This window comes from Coregonus lavaretus (genome assembly GCF_964263955.1).
Source record: "Coregonus lavaretus genome assembly, contig: HAP1_SCAFFOLD_1250, whole genome shotgun sequence".
Taxonomy (NCBI): Eukaryota; Metazoa; Chordata; class Actinopteri; order Salmoniformes; family Salmonidae; genus Coregonus; species Coregonus lavaretus.
The window spans coordinates 107,359-124,696 of NW_028166428.1; the positions used below are offsets into that span (position 1 = coordinate 107,359).

Below are 17,338 nucleotides of genomic sequence, written 5' to 3' on the forward strand. Positions count from 1 at the left end.
GTGTGATTTTCTGTGAAAATATGGATTGACGATATCGTCATGGTTTGATAGTGTTTCATATCATATTAATTATGTTATTCAAGATACTACTAATAAGATTTTTTGTGCAATACTGACGTTTATTTTTATTTTTTAGTTCTATACAAACAAAAAATAATACTTAAAATACTGGTACACCACTGTTTTGGATAGGTTTTACATAAACATCTATTTATTATTCATTATTAGATTTTGAATCAATATGAAGAACTCCAAATAAGGAATGGGGTTTACAAACAAGATATTTCACAGACATTTGATTAATTTAAGCAGATAATAATTATAACCAACCAAACCTCTAACCTAAAACTAGTACAAAATGTCCTCTCTATGCACTCTGAGAAAAGTCACTACAACCCAGTTTAATCAGGAATAAATTAGTGGTTTTCACAGGTTAATTCGTCACAACTGCAAGAAAGCACTGTGTAGCGGGCTAACGGCTAAATAAATACACGGCCTAGTAACCCCACACTTGTGTAATTACACAGAGAGTAGGGTTTTGGTTTCAGCCGGGCTTTGCATTCATCAATACAATATACAGGGTTTGACTGGGGCATGGGTTATTCATGTGACCAGTTACAACATCATCTCTAGGCTCAATACAAGTTATTTGCGAGATCTAGGAACATCGCACATTACCAATAATCTCATATATGTAGCGGTACATGTCAGTACTCCATCCAATTCCCATATTCAAACAACATGCACTTCCTTCCTTCAATAAAAAGCCAGAAATAATGTAGAAAGGTGTGGTGTGCATTGAGAGTACTGGGACGTTCAGCTTTCATTCAATGCTCTCTGGAACGAACTTAAACCACGCACAAACACAATGGAAACACTTACTCTGAAAGTGAATGTAAAAATACTTTACAATACTAGTAGGAATAGAAATTGTCGTTTTGTTAATAAGCTTAATAATTTTAATCGAAAATGTATCAAATGTATTTTGGTAACAAACCTCTGGATTAAAAAAATTCTGTAAATATTTAATGCCTATACATTCCCCATACTGCCCATCACATGTAGTTCAACTCAACAGGGCAGTTAGATACCCTTTCCCAAGAACCAGACAGTTCCACATTCTAACATACTGAAGGAGAGAGAGCCCACCATGATAACTGGAAAGATTTAATACTTATCTGTTAAGTGAATAACCATTTAGTTGGCAAGTTACCATATAAAATAAACTGAGTGGGAGGGGGGTGAAATAAAGCTTTACTCATGATTAAAAAGGAAACATTCATCATTTGAAAATGTCTATAAGAAAATGTACCAACATTGTTGTGCCCCAAAATTACTTAAATATTACTTAAGATTAAAAATAATCTTGCCTTTTTGTCAATGTAGTACTTTATACTTTCCTTTACAGTCTAATAATTATCATCTCCTTAATCATTTGCTGTTGTGTTTATTAGGGGAAGGGAGGTACTCAACATGATGGTTATTGAGCTTTAGTTGTTCTTCTTCTCTGGATAGCCTGGGTAAGGAGCAGGAGGGGCAGAAGGCGCATAGGGAGGAGGCTGTTCCTATGTGAGAATAAACAGTGATAGAATATCTTTAAAATACTGAACTGAAAACATCAACACAGCACAAAGTGCATGCACTGAATGGACATGGAGAGAATAACAGGTCCCTTACCATCGGCATGTAGACATTGTGGGGGTTGTTGGGGTTGTAATAGGCGCTGCCTGCTGCCTCTGCTGCCTTGGCATTACCTGAGGATCAGGGAGAGAGAAATTACGGGCGATTAATGCACAGAAGCACATGCTACTGTAACTGTGGAGTAGGAGAGACAATGGAGCACACTCAGCACAGTATATTGCAGCAGGACACTCGTGACAAGACATCTTCCAGACAGAATGATTCACAGAGGCACACTTCCAACTCTCTTTCAATTTTCCAAAACCCACAAATAGACACACAACTGACATCTAAATGAGGCGTACTGAGTTTAGGCCAACTGGGTTGTTTCATGGGGTAAGGGAGACTAGGGGTGAGAGTTATTTTGTTTGTTTCTCCTTTTTAATATGATGTGTACCGGTTACGACATCAGCACTCCTTTCTCAGTGCCATGCGTCATGTGCGTCATATTGAAGCAGACTGATGGGATCAGACAGATGCAGCGATGCAGACATACAGAAAGAGACAGAGAGACAGACCTGCAGGGGGAGCAGCCCAGTTTTGGGGGGGCCCAGGATACGGGGGAGGTGGGGCCATGTAGGCAGGGGCAGATGGGTACATTCCTGCAACACGAGAGAGAATACCCAAAATACTCATAATAGCCTTGGGGACACATCTTTACTTCAAGTAGTTATAAATATTGACACCAATCAATCAAATTCATACACTCATAAGAATGGAGGCATTATCCAAAATATTTCCATATTTAAGTGCTATGCAATCTCTGATGTAAATGTCAATCTGCTAGCATTACAGCATTTGATTCTCAATTATTATGACCCAAGCCTGCATAACATAGTTTTATAGTGATGATAACGTTCTTTAAAAACAGACCTGCGGCTGCCAAAGGGTAGGGATAGCCCATGTCGCCTGGGGGAGCCTGGTAGAAACCATTCTGCTGGGGTGGGGGTGCATATGGGTAGTTCTGAGGAACAGGTGGCGGGCCATAGCCATTCATCACTCCAGGTGAGGGGTAGCCATAGGAGGCACCTCCGCTTTGAGCAGGAGGGGCACGAGATGCTAAAACAAAGTTGAAGGTTAAACCTAAATACAGACTGGACTTGACAAAAAGAGTAACATGTATAACAAATATGTAGCCTAACAAATATAACAAACTTTGACTGCATTACTAGGAAGTGCTTTCATGATGTACATGTTTAATGAATTCTTTAATTGTACGATATAAACTGAGTAAAGCAGATATGTTGAATGACAAATAGGCCCTGTACTGACAAACATGACAGTCATAAAATTACTTACCATTTGTTGCCAGTTTGAAGAGGTGCTGACCTAACTCGATGGCTCCCCCACTAGAAAAAGACATCTTGAAGCTAGCCTGTCCTTCCCAGCCTCCTGAAACCAAAGAAAGGACTGTTAATACATTGATGAGCACTGTGTACTTGTCTTTGCATTAAATTGGAAGTCTGATATTGAATTATAATCAGTGCCTTGGAGATGTCACACTTCAATTTCTACTACTGCTGCTAAAAACTTTGACACAGACAGACATTGTAAAGTAAAATGAGATTGTGGTTTACAGACTGATGTCAGCCTCTGAAAATATCTGGCCTTGGCAAATCACCCTTGCGTCACTGATTCACTTCTGCATGTATTCCTAGGATACATCAGGCCATACCTGGGGCTGGAGGCCATACACACTTTGCATGCTCTACAGTTCTTTCCTCATTATGGTGTTGAATGCTACGGGAGGACAACAAACTGCTGCCTACCTCCAGCCTCAGCAGAAACTGTGCCCCTGATGTAATTGGCGGCAAAGACTGGTTGCTCGATGCTGCAGCCCTTCATCAGGTAGTATGGGAACATCACAGACCCCAGGCTGTCCTTGGTATTACTGGACACAAACACCAACTGAAACGAGGACAAACAGAGAGAAAGAGGGCAATAAAATGGACGCAGAGCAATGGATTGTCTTCCAGTTTGTGATGCTTGTCGTTTGATGCGACGCAGACAGGGTAGCCTGAGTTGTGAAACAGAAGAGTCGTTGTCTGTCCTTTTTCGTGATATCCAATGGTAGTTACAGTCTTGTCCCATCGCTGCAACTCCCCTACGGACTTGGGAGAGGCGAAGGTCGAGAGCCATGCGTCCTCCGAAACACGACCCTGCCAAGCCGCACTGCTTCTTGACACACTGCTCGCTTAACCCGGAAGCCAGCCGTACCAATGTGTTGGAGGAAACACCGTCCAGCTGGCGACTGAAGTCAGCTTACAGGCGCCCGAAGTCAGCTTACAGGCGCCCGGCCCGCCACAAGGGGTCGCTAGAGCGCGATGGGACAAGGACATCCCGGACAGCCAAACCTTCCCCTAACCCGGACGACGCTGGGCCAATTGTACGCCACCTCATTGGTCTCCCAGTCGCGGCCAGCTACAACACAGCCCGGGATCGAACCCAGGTCTGTAGTGACGCCTCTAGCACTGCAATGCAGTGCCTTAGACCGCTGCGCCACTCGGGAGGCCCCCTTTTGAGTTTTGATGTTGAGCCTTTGCCCAACAAAGTGATGTTAGGATATACAAGTTAGCCCGTACAAGCTTTTGTGCCAAATACATTACGCTGTTACAGGTGTCAAGCTTATGGGCATGTGGCAGCAGTGTGTAGGAGGGAGGTTCCTAGGTGTGAGAAGTGTGCAGAAGGGCATGAGACAAAGGAATGTGTAGCATTGGGGAAAGTAGTGGTATGTGTTAATTGTAGGGGTAACCATGGGGCTGGTTATCAGAAATGTCCAGCGCGAGAGAGGCAGGTTGAGGTTTCCAGGGTTTGAGTAGTGCAGAAGTTGTCGTATGCTGAGGCAGTGAAGAAAGTAGAAGAATATGGATCAAGGGGCGGGATCCTGAGAGGAGTGGTGTGAGTAGTAGAACTGTACCAGTACAGAGGGATAGGCCAAAAAGTGATATATGTTTCAGTAAGATTAGATTTTCAGCATTTATAGCAATGGTTATCAACTGTACTGCAGGGATGGAACGTAAGTCACAGAAAATGTTGGTTGTGGTGGCAGCTGCAGAGAGGTATTTGGTTGTGCGAGACTTGACGTCAGAAGAGTTACAGGGTGTGTTAAGTGGTGGTTGCCCATCTTTTCAGGCTGTTGGCTTGAGGTAGGACTAAATAGATTTAAATAGTGGAGTAGGGTGGTGGGTTTTTAGTGAGTGCAGGGTTAGATGGTAGGGTATTTGTTGATTTTGTTATTTAAATTTTTTTCAAGCAAAGTATAAGGGAGTTATACTCCAGTCTAGTAGGAGGCGGTAATGCAACATTTATTGGATGCCAACCGCCGTTAAACCTCATCGAAGAAGAAGGATTGTCTTCCAACATCCTAACAGGCACACAGGACCAGCATGGTCAGATGGGGAGGTCTTGACCGACTGAGGGGTGGAGCATGGCGTCTTCACTGAAAAGACGAGCAGTTGGAAAGGGAGTAAGTCCCGATGATAGTGAGGATAACAGCTCGGATGAGGGATCGGAAGACGATGGTTATTCAGGAGAGGAGGACAGCGGATCAGAAGAGGAGAGCAATGAAGAGGTCAAGGCCGAGGATAGAATAGACACCGGAAGGGAAAGGAGGGGGAAAATTGAGTCCTTAGAGAAGGCAAGAAACAGATATAGGTTTGGAGAAATGCAGTATTATCATAAGGAGACGTATATTTGGATGAATGAGGAGGAATGGAGGGAAAAAGAGAGGCAGAGGAGGTCTAAGAGAGAGATGGAGGAAGATTGTGAGTTTGAGTCAGTTAAAAATGGCAGGAAAAAGGGAGAAGGTTTGTTAAAGAAGAGTGGTAGGAAATGTAAGCAAAGTGAGCTGAAGACAGGAGTAGAAATGGAAGTGAATGAGGGTGATGTGTCGGAGGTGGAAGGTGTGGTGAAGTACTCGGAGCCCGAGGATTGCACAGCGGGTCAGGATAAAGATGAGTCTGTGACAGTAGGAGTGAAGTTTGTGGAAAAAATGGATCCTTGCCTTTTGGCTGATCCAATTGTGGTTTCAAGATGGGTGAAAAGAGCGTTGGGTAAAGTGGAATCGGTGAGGGTAACCAGAAGTGGTCTAGTGATAATTGTTTGTGTTTCTGTTGGGCAGAGGGAGAAGGCGCTCAGAGTTAAACAAATGGGGGAAAGAATTGTGAATTGTTTCGCTCTTAAGAAAAGGGTGCCATTGAGAGGAGTGATTACTGGGGTAGCAGTGAATGTAAAAGTTGACCAACTGAAGGAGATGATTCCCGGTGTGTGTGATGCTCATCGTTTGGTGCGACGTAAACAGGGTGGCGAGAGTGGGGAAACAGAAGAGTCATTTTCTGTTCTTTTGAGTTTTTAAGTTGAGTCTTTTCCTGAGAAAGTGAGGTTAGGATATATAAGTTATCCAGTGTGAGCATATGTGCCGAATACCTTAAGATGTTACAGGTGTCAAACTTATGGGCATGTGGCAGCAGTGTGTAGGAGGGAGATTCCAAGGTGTGAGAAGTGTGCAGAAGGGCATGAGACAAAGGAGTGTGAAGCAGTGGGGGAAGTGGTGGTGTGTGCTAATTGTGGGGGTGGCCATGGGGCTGGGGATCAGACATGTCCAGTGCGAGAGAAGCAGGTTGAGGTATCCAGGGTAAGAGTAGAGAAGAAGTAGTCATATGCAGAGGCAGTGAAGAAAGTAGATGGTAGGTTATTTCTTTGCTTTGGTATATTTTCTTTATCAAGGAAAGATAAGGGAGTTGAACTCCAGTCTAGTAGGTGGCGGTAATGCAACAAATTGGATGCCAACCGCTGTTAAACCTCATTGAAGAAGAAGCATGGTCAGATAATAAACATACCCTGTATGGAGTGAGGTAAACAGTCCCCTTCTTGGTCCCCCTCAGCAGGTCTGTCTTGCTGGTGACATCGCTGAAGGACAGCTCCACATTTTTGCATTCCCTTAACACACTAGTGGTGGATACATGTTCAGTTTAGGCATGTCTAGTGAATTCACAGACAAATAGGTATAGTATGTATGATAGGTCCTCCATAGGACAAATACTGTAGTAGAATCCTAGCAGAACCGAGTGTTAAGGGACATAGTGGGATTCTGTATGGTCTACATCATTTCACATAGGCCTATTATTGGCATTTCACATACTGGCTGGTTGGTTAAATCTGACACTTCCAGAATGTGTAAATTCTAACTATTATGAAAAGTTGCCTTTCTTCGTATATTTCCTAAGTTCCTGTTACTTTATCAACTTCCTAACCCTCTGTCAAAACGTTTACTTTAGACTCAGGTGGTACGTTAGTAGGGGCGGCTCGCTCTTTGTTGACTTTGCTGTCAGTCTACCTCCCTGGAAAACAAACGTATTTAGCTAGCTAGCTAACACGTATAACCAGAGTTTATTACTTTTACATCTAACGTTAGTTTGACTAAAGTAAGCAAATGTATCTAGCTAACGTTAGCTTTAACACGTTTCAAAGGAGTAATGATGACTGACTTGGAACTTAGCTAGCTTTTCCTGCCAGCAAGGCCAACAACGACGTTGCTGACTGATAGCTAGCTACTGACGTTAGCACTATAAAATAGCGCTTGCTATATGAAAAAAAGTTGCTAACTGACATTGGCCAGATATAATTAACACTAAGTACGGAGCTGGCTGGCAAGCTAGATAGCTATCTTGCTTACATTAGCATAACAGCTAACGTTAACTAAGCTACCGAAAGTAAGCTTCGTGGCGATTAATGATTCACTAACCTCTCGCCGTTGTTGATCAAAACTCCTCCATTTTGAGAATGATTTCGATTTAAAGCCATGTTCAGATAGTCTAGTGTACTCTTCGTCAGGTACAGCTACACACTGGAAATGAGAGGAATGCCCAAAACGTCAAAGTGTTACGTCACATGATCAGCTGTTTCATGTGCAGTGACCGCAATGTTCTGTTAGGCAACATTGTTTCCCATATGTCAACAAGCCTTTGAATTGAGATTGTCATATAATTCTAGTGTGTTGAGGTGAGGTGGGATATTTTAAATTGGTTTGGATGAAATAATACAGCATTGTGGTTGTGAAGAGAGCTGAGTAGGCCTAAGGAGAGTAAAGGCTTTTCATATATGATAGATTTTTGCTTATTTTATGTTTTTAGAGAATGTGCTTTGAGTGTGCCTCTCAGTCGTAGTCCAACACTAGAACATCTAATGGGTGCCTATATATTCCAAATTGGGTTATATAATTCTGCTTGTACAACCAACATGTGTAAATGAAAAGTTATTAGGCCAATTGTGTAATCAGTTTATGACTCATGAGTCATGATTTAGGTATGGTCCAAAAAAAGGATGGAATACAGGAAAAGAAACTAAATATAAAATACATTTTTTTTTATCATCACTTAGTTTAACTATGTGTATATCATGTCCATTTCACTTTTAACTGACATGAGGCTTGTCTCAGTGGGACAACATTTAAGTTAGCTGCAATTATGTAGATCACATGAATTTACAAGTAATCTTGCTCTATGATTTTCCTCAAATTGCTACATGCAAAAATTAGGCTTCCAAATGTTTTCCTATATATCTATTTGCATCCTGTTCTGTGTCTGCATTACATGGGGGACAATGCCGTGCGTGGCGACAGTGACAGTAGGCCTACTGCACACAGTGTTTCCAGCATAAAGATACAATGTTCTATTTAATTTTGTGGCTTCCAACATGTAGCAAGAAGATGGGCCTGGTTATGTAATAAAATAAGATAGTTCTTTATTAATCCCCAAAAGGGCACGTTTGATTGAACCAGTCAATACATAACAACAACAATAAATACACAATAAAACACAACAAAGGATACACAGACACGAAAAGCAGCACATCATCAATGAATATAAAAAACGAAGTGCTCATGTTAAAAAGCCTCATAGCATAGAATGGGTGGGTACAAGCATTGCCATAGGGACTGAGCAATGAGCATGATGATGGTGAGAAAAGAGAAGGGGATTGAGGTTGTTATGTAATAATTGCATTTACTGACCCTGTGGGGAAAATGTATTGCCTAGTATTGTATGCACAGTGCAAATGTGCCATACATTACCTTCACTTTACTTTGACCTTTTAATCAAGGGTGTTATGTCCTAATTTTCCTTTGGACTCAACATAGAATTATAATGAAAGTCCACAATATCGCAAAACTTTTCCCCACAGTAGGCTATTAAAGAAAATAATGGGATAAAAGTTGGAAGGATCCCTTAATAATAAATAAAATTAATTCATCAAATGAAATGTTATCATTCATTCAGTCACGAATTTATCACATGCTGCAGGCCTATATTCAGTCTGACTGTGATAATTGACTTAATCAGCGGTAGGCTAACAACGCCTTGCCTCAAGGTCCTCTGATCACTCCAATTACTGGTCTTGAAGGACACGTTTCTTCACTACACAAAGAAACCACTCAAATACCGCGCAAAATATGACTTTTGTCACGTAATTATATTGTTCAATCGTGAATCATTCAACTAATTATAACACAGCACAACCTGTAGCCTAACAATGCTACTTATGATTTGTGTAATTTTTGCATTCTTTGCGCCACATTACCGATGCCTTTCAACTCTTGTGCGGCATGAAACCGCTCAAACTAGAGCACAAGAGGTTCTGCCTCGAGTCACCTGCACCGTCCGACGAATACGCGCAGTTTTCGGTCAAGCGGTTCTTCACAACATGCGCGTAAAAGGTAAATAACCATTATATTTTAGCCCTCTATCTGTAGATTTCGTTTGTTTACTTAGAATGTCTGGTATGCTGGTTGATCTCACTTTTCTCAGACAGGTCTGGAGTCAGTGTGCCTGTGCCAAAAGCCAAAGAACATTGTGGAGTGAGAAGGGGAGAGAAGAATGGTACCCTTTCTTTCCAGAGTCGATATGACAGTTGCTACACACAGGTTGAGGTATGGTAATCTCTCTTTTTGATGTTCATTGCATTGAGAGGTCTTGGTCTGTGTGTAAACCTACTGATTGCCATATCAAACCACTTTGTTTGATCTTTAGGGTGACAGAGTCCTTGTATCTTTGGGAGTCCAGCTGGTTGCAGGGGATCAATGGTACAGGGTCAATATTAGCTGCCCCCTGCTCAAGAAGATGGCCCAGAAACCCACCATCAATCGCACCTGTGAGTTCATATCATTTCATAGGGAGAGAATTTTTGATGATTTATCACAAAAATAGTGATTACACTGCCATTTAGTACCACCTCTGTAAAAGCCATTCTTCCAACTTACTTTCCTTCAGCACGATCAGGAAAATGCAGCATCCATAGAGCTTTGCATGTGGACTGTGGGCCCCAGAATGTCTCCAGTGATGGCTGTCTGAAACTGGGATGCTGCTATGATGATCATGACTCAACATGCTATTACAGAATGAACAGTAATGGAATTTGTTTTGTGTGTATTTTGTACAATGTAGAACATGCTTCTGAAAGAAAGTATCAGCAGAGGGATAGTGACTGTCATGGTGAGATTGGCGCATAGTGAGATCAGAGATTACATTTCAAGAATAACTCCTTTGTTCGTTACATCATGATGTTTCTGTCTCCTCCTCTTGCTCTCAGCCTGTTCTCTGGATGGCCATTTTGTGTTCTCTGTGAAGGCGACAGACACTGACCCCCCCACTCAACCCCAGCAACCTTGTCGTCAAGGATCAGCCGCAGTGTTCTCCTGTAGCTACCTCTGCAGATACAGCTGTCTTTAAAATCGGGGTGATGGAGTGTGGCACAAAGATGATGGTGAGTCAGTAGGTCTATTACCTTCTGCCCTAATCTACAGCAGTATACTTCTGTCCTGAATGCCTCTGGTATAATGCTGCTTTTTCTTGTAGTGTTGAATACTCTTAGGTATGCTAAAATACCTCCTTCCCCTCTCGTTCCCCCTCTTGTATTTACAGGTGAATGGGGATGTTGTAAACTATGAGGTGGAGGTAGAGGAACTGCATCCAGAGATTGCAGGCAAACGTTCTCCCTTCAGGTAGCTGCTTATTTCTCTTCCTACCTGTGGACAGTGCACTACAATTTGGACTACATTACCATATCGTGGCTTTAGCCAGAACCTAATTGCTTGAAACTATTATGGAGTAAATGTTTTGAATGAGACTTGGTTTGAAGTCTGCAGGTCCGGTGTCAATATGATGGGTCAGCTCTCCTCCACACTGATCTGCGGTCCTTAAACCCAACTAACCCTCCACCTGTGACTGCACTGGGGACTGTCCGAGTGCAGATGAGAATAGCCACAGGTATTATAGTAAAACAATATGGTTTCCACAGACCAAGCAAGGGATGCCAAATTCAAACCCTGCAAGTATATGGCATCAAGTTGTCACTTCACACAGTTACACTGGTAGACCTCCATCATCCTGGCCCTTTTCTTTTTTCCAGATGAGTCGTTCACCTCTTTCTTCCCCGGGGAACAGCTGCCCTTGACCCTCTCTCTGCGTAAGCCTGTGTATGTGGAGGTGTCAATCGCTCCACCCTCCCCTGACCCCAGTCTCTCCCTGCGTGTGTGTGACTGCTTCGCCTACCCTGCCTCCAGACACTCTGTATGGACACTGCTCTATGATGGGTGAGAGGCAAAAGTTTTCCTATACTGACTCAAGATTAATCACTGGGAATATGAAGACTGTGAATATGCATTGGTTTAGTAGTCTAACTCCCTTCCTTCTCCCTGACAGCTGTCCTAACCCTCTGGACAACATGAGGAGCTCCGTCCCAGTGGACAGTCAGGGGAAGACACCCTCTCACTCCCAGGTCAGGAGGTTTAATGTCAAGACTTTTTCCTTCTTGGACCCTGAGACTGGCAATCCCAGTGTGGAGGAGGTAAGGTCTATCCTATTTATCTGAAGAATGGGAAGGTTTTGCTAATATATACTGAACAAAAATATAAACGCAACATGTAAAGTGTTGGTCCCACGTTTCATGAGATGAAATAAAATATCCCAGAAATTTTCCATACACACAAAAGGCTTATTTCTCTCAAATTTTGTGCACAAATTCATTTACATCCCTGTTAGTGAGCATTTGTCCTTTGCCAAGATAATCCATCCACCTGAAAGGTGTGGCATATCAAGAAACGGATTAAAATGCATAATCATTACACACGTGCACCTTGTTCTGGGGACAATATAAGGCCACTCTAAAATGTGCAGTTTTGTCACACAACACAATGCCACAGATGTCTCAAGTTTTGAGGGAGCGTGCAATTGACGTGCTGACTGCAGGAATGTCCACCAGAGTTGTTGCCAGGGAATTTAATGTTAATTTCTCCACCATAAGCTGCCTCCAACGTCGTTATAGAGAATTTGGCAGGACGTCCAACCAGTCTCACAACCGCAGACCACGTGTAACCACGCCAGCCCAGGACCTTCACATCCGGCTTCTTCACCTGCGGGATTGTCTGTGACCAGCCACCTGGACAACTGATGAAACTGAGGAGTATTTCTGTCTGTAATAAAGCTCATTTTGATTGGCTGGGCCTGGCTCCCCAGTGGGTGGGCCTATGCTCTCCCAGGCCCACCCATGGCTGCGCCCCTGCCCAGTCATAAGAAATCCATAGATTAGGGCCTAATTTATTTATTTCAATTGACTGATTTCCTTATGTGAACTGTAACTCAGTAGAATCATTGAAATTGTTGCATTTAGTTTTTTGTTCAGTATAAATTCTCAAAACAAAGATCTCTTGGTGCTCCATCTACTGCAGTGTTTCCCAACCCTGGTCCTCAAGTACCCCCAACAGTACACTTTTTATTTTTTATTGTAACCCTGGACAAGCACACCTGATTCAACTTGTCAACTAATCATCAAGCACTCAATGAGTTGAATGAGGTGTTTGTCCAGGGCTACAACGGAAATGTGTACTTTTGGGGGTACTGGAGGACCAGAGTTGGGAAACACTGATCTACTGAATCTTGTCTCTCAAGTGTACTTACATTTACATTTTAGTCATTTAGCAGATGCTCTTATCCAGAGCGACTTACAGGAGCAATTAGGGTTAAGTGCCTTGCTCAAGGGCACATCGACAGATTTTTCACCTAGTCGGCTCGGGGATTAGAACCAGCGACCTTTCGGTTACTGGCACAACGCTCTTAACCACTAAGCTACCTGCCGCCCTTCTACTGCTGGGTGGAAATCTGCACAGAGGAGGCAGAGTGTAAACAACGCTGCTCCATCACCTGTGAGTGTTTCAGGTCCCTATGTTTTACATTCACCTTAACGCTGTGAATTGGGTAATTTCATCCAATAGTCATGCTGTCTCATCCTCCTCCATCCAGCACCTGATGGTGAGAGGGCGAGGAGGGAGTCTGGGTCAGATCGAGTCTCCCAGTTAGTCTCATTTGGTCCTGTGCTGTTGGGTCAGAACAGTTCTGGACAGGAACAGGAAGGGAATCATAGTGATCATCTGAATATACCGGTAGGTAAGCACATTCCAAATAGGGGAGAGTGGGGTAAGTTGAGCCTTCTTTTACATTCAACATCACTCTGTCAAGGGAAATGTAGTATTATTTCTAACAAAGATATCTAGATATTTCAGGATGTTGTGTATTCCTGGAAATAATCAGAATTAATTTAAGCATGACAGTTTTTAAAACATAGCTTGACCCGCCTACAAATTTCTGTACTGAATGAAATATTACCACTATCTTTTTAAAACCATGTCCATCTTTATTTCACAAACAATCGCTTTTTTGTCTTTTAATAAATTCAAGCATATTTCACAGGCTTAACACCTAACAAACTTTGTACTTTTTTACACTTTTAACATATACCAGCAATAATGCCTTGCATTATGCCTGGGATGAAAACTCTTACATTTGCTCACTTGCCATTGCCACTTACCCCAAGGCAAACATTTTTACTATATTAACCCACACAGCTACAAGGATGCACTTTCATGCTAGGTTTAGGACCACATATTGAAGCTTATAGACTCTTAAAATGATCTACTTTGGTTTAGATACAAGGATCATGAAACCTCCAACACAAATTAATTTGACTCTTTTTTTGTACCTAACTTGCTTACCTCTTTTTCCATGTGGCTTCTTCCTTCAGACTCCATGAAATTACCTCTTCCTAAATATTTTTTCAAATTATACATTTTGGGTATGGTTTCCTAGAAACAAGGGTGGCTCAACTTACCCCACAGCTACTGTATGAGTGGAATGAAACTAATGACACTAACATTTACTCTTGCTGGCCCTCAGCATTTCAGGTGTCAATGTACTCTGTCGTCTGTACCTCCATCCTGTTCTCTTCATGGTCGATGAGTTGTCAAGTGGAAGAAAATGACGTGGAAATGGAAACCAGAAACAAGGAGACTGGCCTACAGGTTGAACAAGCCCAATAAAGCACTTCTATGCACACTAAATTACAAATGGTCTTTATTTCAACTGCCATTAAATACCTTCACTGGCCATGTGTATTCCAATGCATCACAAATGTACTTCACATGTATTAAGCAGCCAGTTTGCCTTTGACACTTTGGTAAAGGTCACGTAAACTGAGTACATAGCGCTGCACCTGAAAAGAAAATCAGATATTAAAGCCTCCTATCCTACTGCCCCAGAAAAAACAGAATACGAGGGCGTCTGCTTGTAAAACCTGAAGTGATCCTAAGGTATTGATTCACAACTACAACCTGTATCGCTATGCACTTTACACTGTGAATTAAATACCAATCAAACTTAAGACTCCATAAATTACTGTATCAGTGACAAACAAGAAAAAAACTTTACAAATATAATAAATTGATATTTATTGACATCAATTGTTGGGTGGTTTAAAAAACAGGAAGGTGGGGAGAATCTCAGAATAAATTATTGATTCAGTAAGGTCGGAACTTCCTCTGTGCTCTTAGCAAAGCAATTCGCTGTTTGTCCTCCTCAAACTTTTTCCTCAGTTCAGCGATGTCTGAAAGAGAGAAGATAACCCTTCAAAATGCAGAGTGACTGAGTAATATGATGGACAAAGTTAGCAATGAAGCCAGAATGACTGAACAAAAAAGTTAACTTTTTGCACTAAATAATGAAATGATTTCACCACGTGCTTCTACTGTTGTGATCAAATGACGAACCATAACAACTTACGTTCTTTCTGTGTGTTTCTGTGCTGCCAGGTGTAGAAGTTCATGAGCTCTTTCCGCTTCCTCTTTCTGCTCTCCTTCTGCAGAGCTTTCTGATTGGATACCTCACTGTGGGGGCGGGCCTTGGTCCCAATTTTACCCCTGGTAACTTTTACCCAGCCCTCCTCATCCTCCAGCTGCTCCTCAGCAGCCTCCTTTTGTCGCTCGGCCTCCTGGGTAAGGAAAAAAAGTCTTAACAAAACAGAAATACTAAAATATGTTTGAAAAATTTTTTGGAGATGAGATTGAGATACAGGGGGAGAATCTGACCTCTTCTTTTCTCTTATCGTAATCCTGCATGAAGGTGTCAACTGCCTCCTGTAGTTTGTCTGGCTGAGCAAATGACTGCTTGTACTGATTAATCCATTCTAAAGACAAAGAAACAAAGCGAGACAGACATATAGAGAAGTGAAAGGCATTCTTTCCAATTTCATACATTCTGCCTATATTTAGAAAAGAAAGACCATGCATCGTGAACAGCACTTTAAAGCTCACTCACTCTGTAGACCTGTCCACACAGGTCGCTGCACTGTGGAAACAACCAATGGGACGTCATGGGGATGGGACTTCACTGCTGTAATACTGATGGCCTTCTGAAACACGATGTAACCCACTCTGAACCCCTGTAGGGAATGGAAATAGAAAAGGCTCAATACTGAAAAGGTGTCCATAGGCACTTCAATAATCAATCTGATCTAAACATAGAGCTTCGTTGTCCGGATTCAGGGCAAACCTGTTTTTGTGCTGGTGTGAAATACTTGGCCAGCTTGGGTCCTGAATGCTCAAAGGACCCTGGCTTCTCCCTCAGCTCCACTGACTGAACAGGACCAAACTGAGAGAAGAGCTCCTTTATGACACCCTGAAAGACAGCAGAAAGAGATTAGTACTTTTATACTGTATATGGCCACAGACAACTGTAGCACAAATATTGCATTTTCTGTAGAGACTTGCTAATAGTACAACAATCACATGCACACTGGCTGGTAATTGACAGTATTTACAACATAAACATACCTCAGAGCAATATGGGGGAATGTTAAGGACAAACAGTGTTCTGTCGAGGGGTCTTTGTGTGGTTTTCTCTGCTCGCACCCGGTGCTCTTTTACACACATTTTGTGCTGGGCAACACTGTCAGTACTGAACTGAAGAGAAAGCACTGAGATGAAGAAAGAGTGGTTCAGTCAAAATACACAGTAAAAACAGACAAACACCTCTCTAGGCAGGTCCTAATACATTGTCTACAACTCCAGGGAGACCCAGAGGGCACTAATGGCTTTAGCCTGAGTAAAAAATAGTAGACAATCTTTGCTTTAGCTACATGACGTAGTCTTAGGGAATGCAGTCCAAATAAAATACAGACATCAAGTTGACCTATTTTAATCGTTAAACACCATAAGGCATCAACAACCTCAAGCTTTGTCTTGAAGCAAGCTTAATTTAAGTGTTCGACATAAATTATGGAGTTAGATAACTAACGTTAGCTAGAAGCAAGCTAGTGGTTGCAATTGAAACAGAATAAGATCATGTTCGAACTAACAAACCCCAAATTATGCTTTTATATCACACAAAGTTATTGTATTTATCACATTCTCCCTTTGAATGTGTGTTATTTTAGCAATGGTTACCCGTAAATCCTCCTGGAATAACACAAGCCTGGTTGGCATGTTTCGTCTTGGACGGCGCCATCTTCTTTGCAACCTTTCACGCAGGAAGTAGAAAGGGATTGGTTGTAGTCCTTTTTGGGGGGTTGTAGTCTAAATATGCTTAATAAACATTTCATTTTTTTAAATGAATATTACTAACAGATTATACGACTTTTGGCCAAGGGATCAGTCAAATAAGTTTAAAGTGTGTAATGTAATATTATTAATCTACAATTTATGTTCTTAACCCTGGGCAAGATGGGCCTAGGGAGGCTCACAGGGATATTGGTATTCACAGTACTCCACCAATTATAAATTTTTAAACTCAATGCTATTCCCTAATTATAATTTTCCCTTAATTATATATATATATTTTTTTTTTACATAAATGCCATGTAATTTAAGCTTTAAAACAGCAGTTTGCTCTCTGCCTCATGGCAAAATGTGTAAAATTGCAGGAAATTAGCTTTAAAGCTGCAACAACAAAACATGTCTGCCCCATGACAAAATGTGTAAAATTGCAGGAAATTAGCTTGAAAACTGCAAACTTTTCTCTCAGATGCCAAGAGCTGGGTCTTTAAAATGCTCCTTCCCAGGGCCCTAGACTTGGTTCGTCCAACCACGCACTGCAGACGTCATTGTAAAACTCCTTGTAGGCTATTTTTAATCACACTCGAGTTGTGTAATGCTTATTTTACATCTACATTTTTAGTCATTTAGCAGACGCTTATAGTTAGTGAGTGCATACATTACTTTTTCATACTGGACCCCCGTGGGAAACGAATGCACAACCCTGGCGTTGCAAACACCATGCTCTACCAACTGAGCTACATCCCTGCGGTCCATTCCCTCCCCTACCCTGGGCCAATTGTTCGC

General features: G+C 42.0%; 2 protein-coding genes and 1 pseudogene across 3 annotated transcripts; 1 reads left to right on the top strand and 2 right to left on the bottom strand.

Moving 5' to 3' along the window:
• Positions 1–189: 189 nt before the first annotated feature.
• Positions 190–7,592, bottom strand: LOC311114736 (WW domain-binding protein 2-like). The gene is made up of 8 exons (XM_084189973.1): positions 7,424–7,592; positions 6,519–6,627; positions 3,450–3,588; positions 2,980–3,072; positions 2,554–2,739; positions 2,199–2,282; positions 1,678–1,754; positions 190–1,565 (listed from the first exon to the last, which is right to left on the bottom strand). The coding sequence occupies exons 1-8, from the start codon at positions 7,480–7,482 to the stop codon at positions 1,491–1,493; spliced, it is 822 nt and encodes a 273-aa protein (XP_084046099.1). The 5' UTR covers positions 7,483–7,592; the 3' UTR covers positions 190–1,490.
• An 822-nt stretch (positions 7,593–8,414) lies between these two features.
• On the top strand, positions 8,415–13,758 carry LOC311114731 (zona pellucida sperm-binding protein 4-like; annotated as a pseudogene). Its single transcript has 12 exons — positions 8,415–9,391; positions 9,483–9,604; positions 9,705–9,825; positions 9,945–10,079; positions 10,264–10,437; positions 10,596–10,675; positions 10,813–10,940; positions 11,083–11,266; positions 11,376–11,525; positions 12,798–12,874; positions 12,972–13,111; positions 13,750–13,758. The product of its transcript is annotated as a zona pellucida sperm-binding protein 4-like (transcript).
• Positions 13,759–14,061: 303 nt separating this feature from the next.
• On the bottom strand, positions 14,062–16,516 carry LOC311114732 (ribosomal RNA-processing protein 7 homolog A-like). Its single transcript, XM_084189969.1, has 7 exons — positions 16,445–16,516; positions 15,833–15,975; positions 15,552–15,677; positions 15,318–15,441; positions 15,089–15,186; positions 14,784–14,991; positions 14,062–14,607 (listed from the first exon to the last, which is right to left on the bottom strand). Exons 1-7 carry the CDS (start codon positions 16,503–16,505, stop codon positions 14,522–14,524), a joined length of 846 nt encoding a protein of 281 aa, XP_084046095.1. The 5' UTR covers positions 16,506–16,516; the 3' UTR covers positions 14,062–14,521.
• Positions 16,517–17,338: the final 822 nt, after the last annotated feature.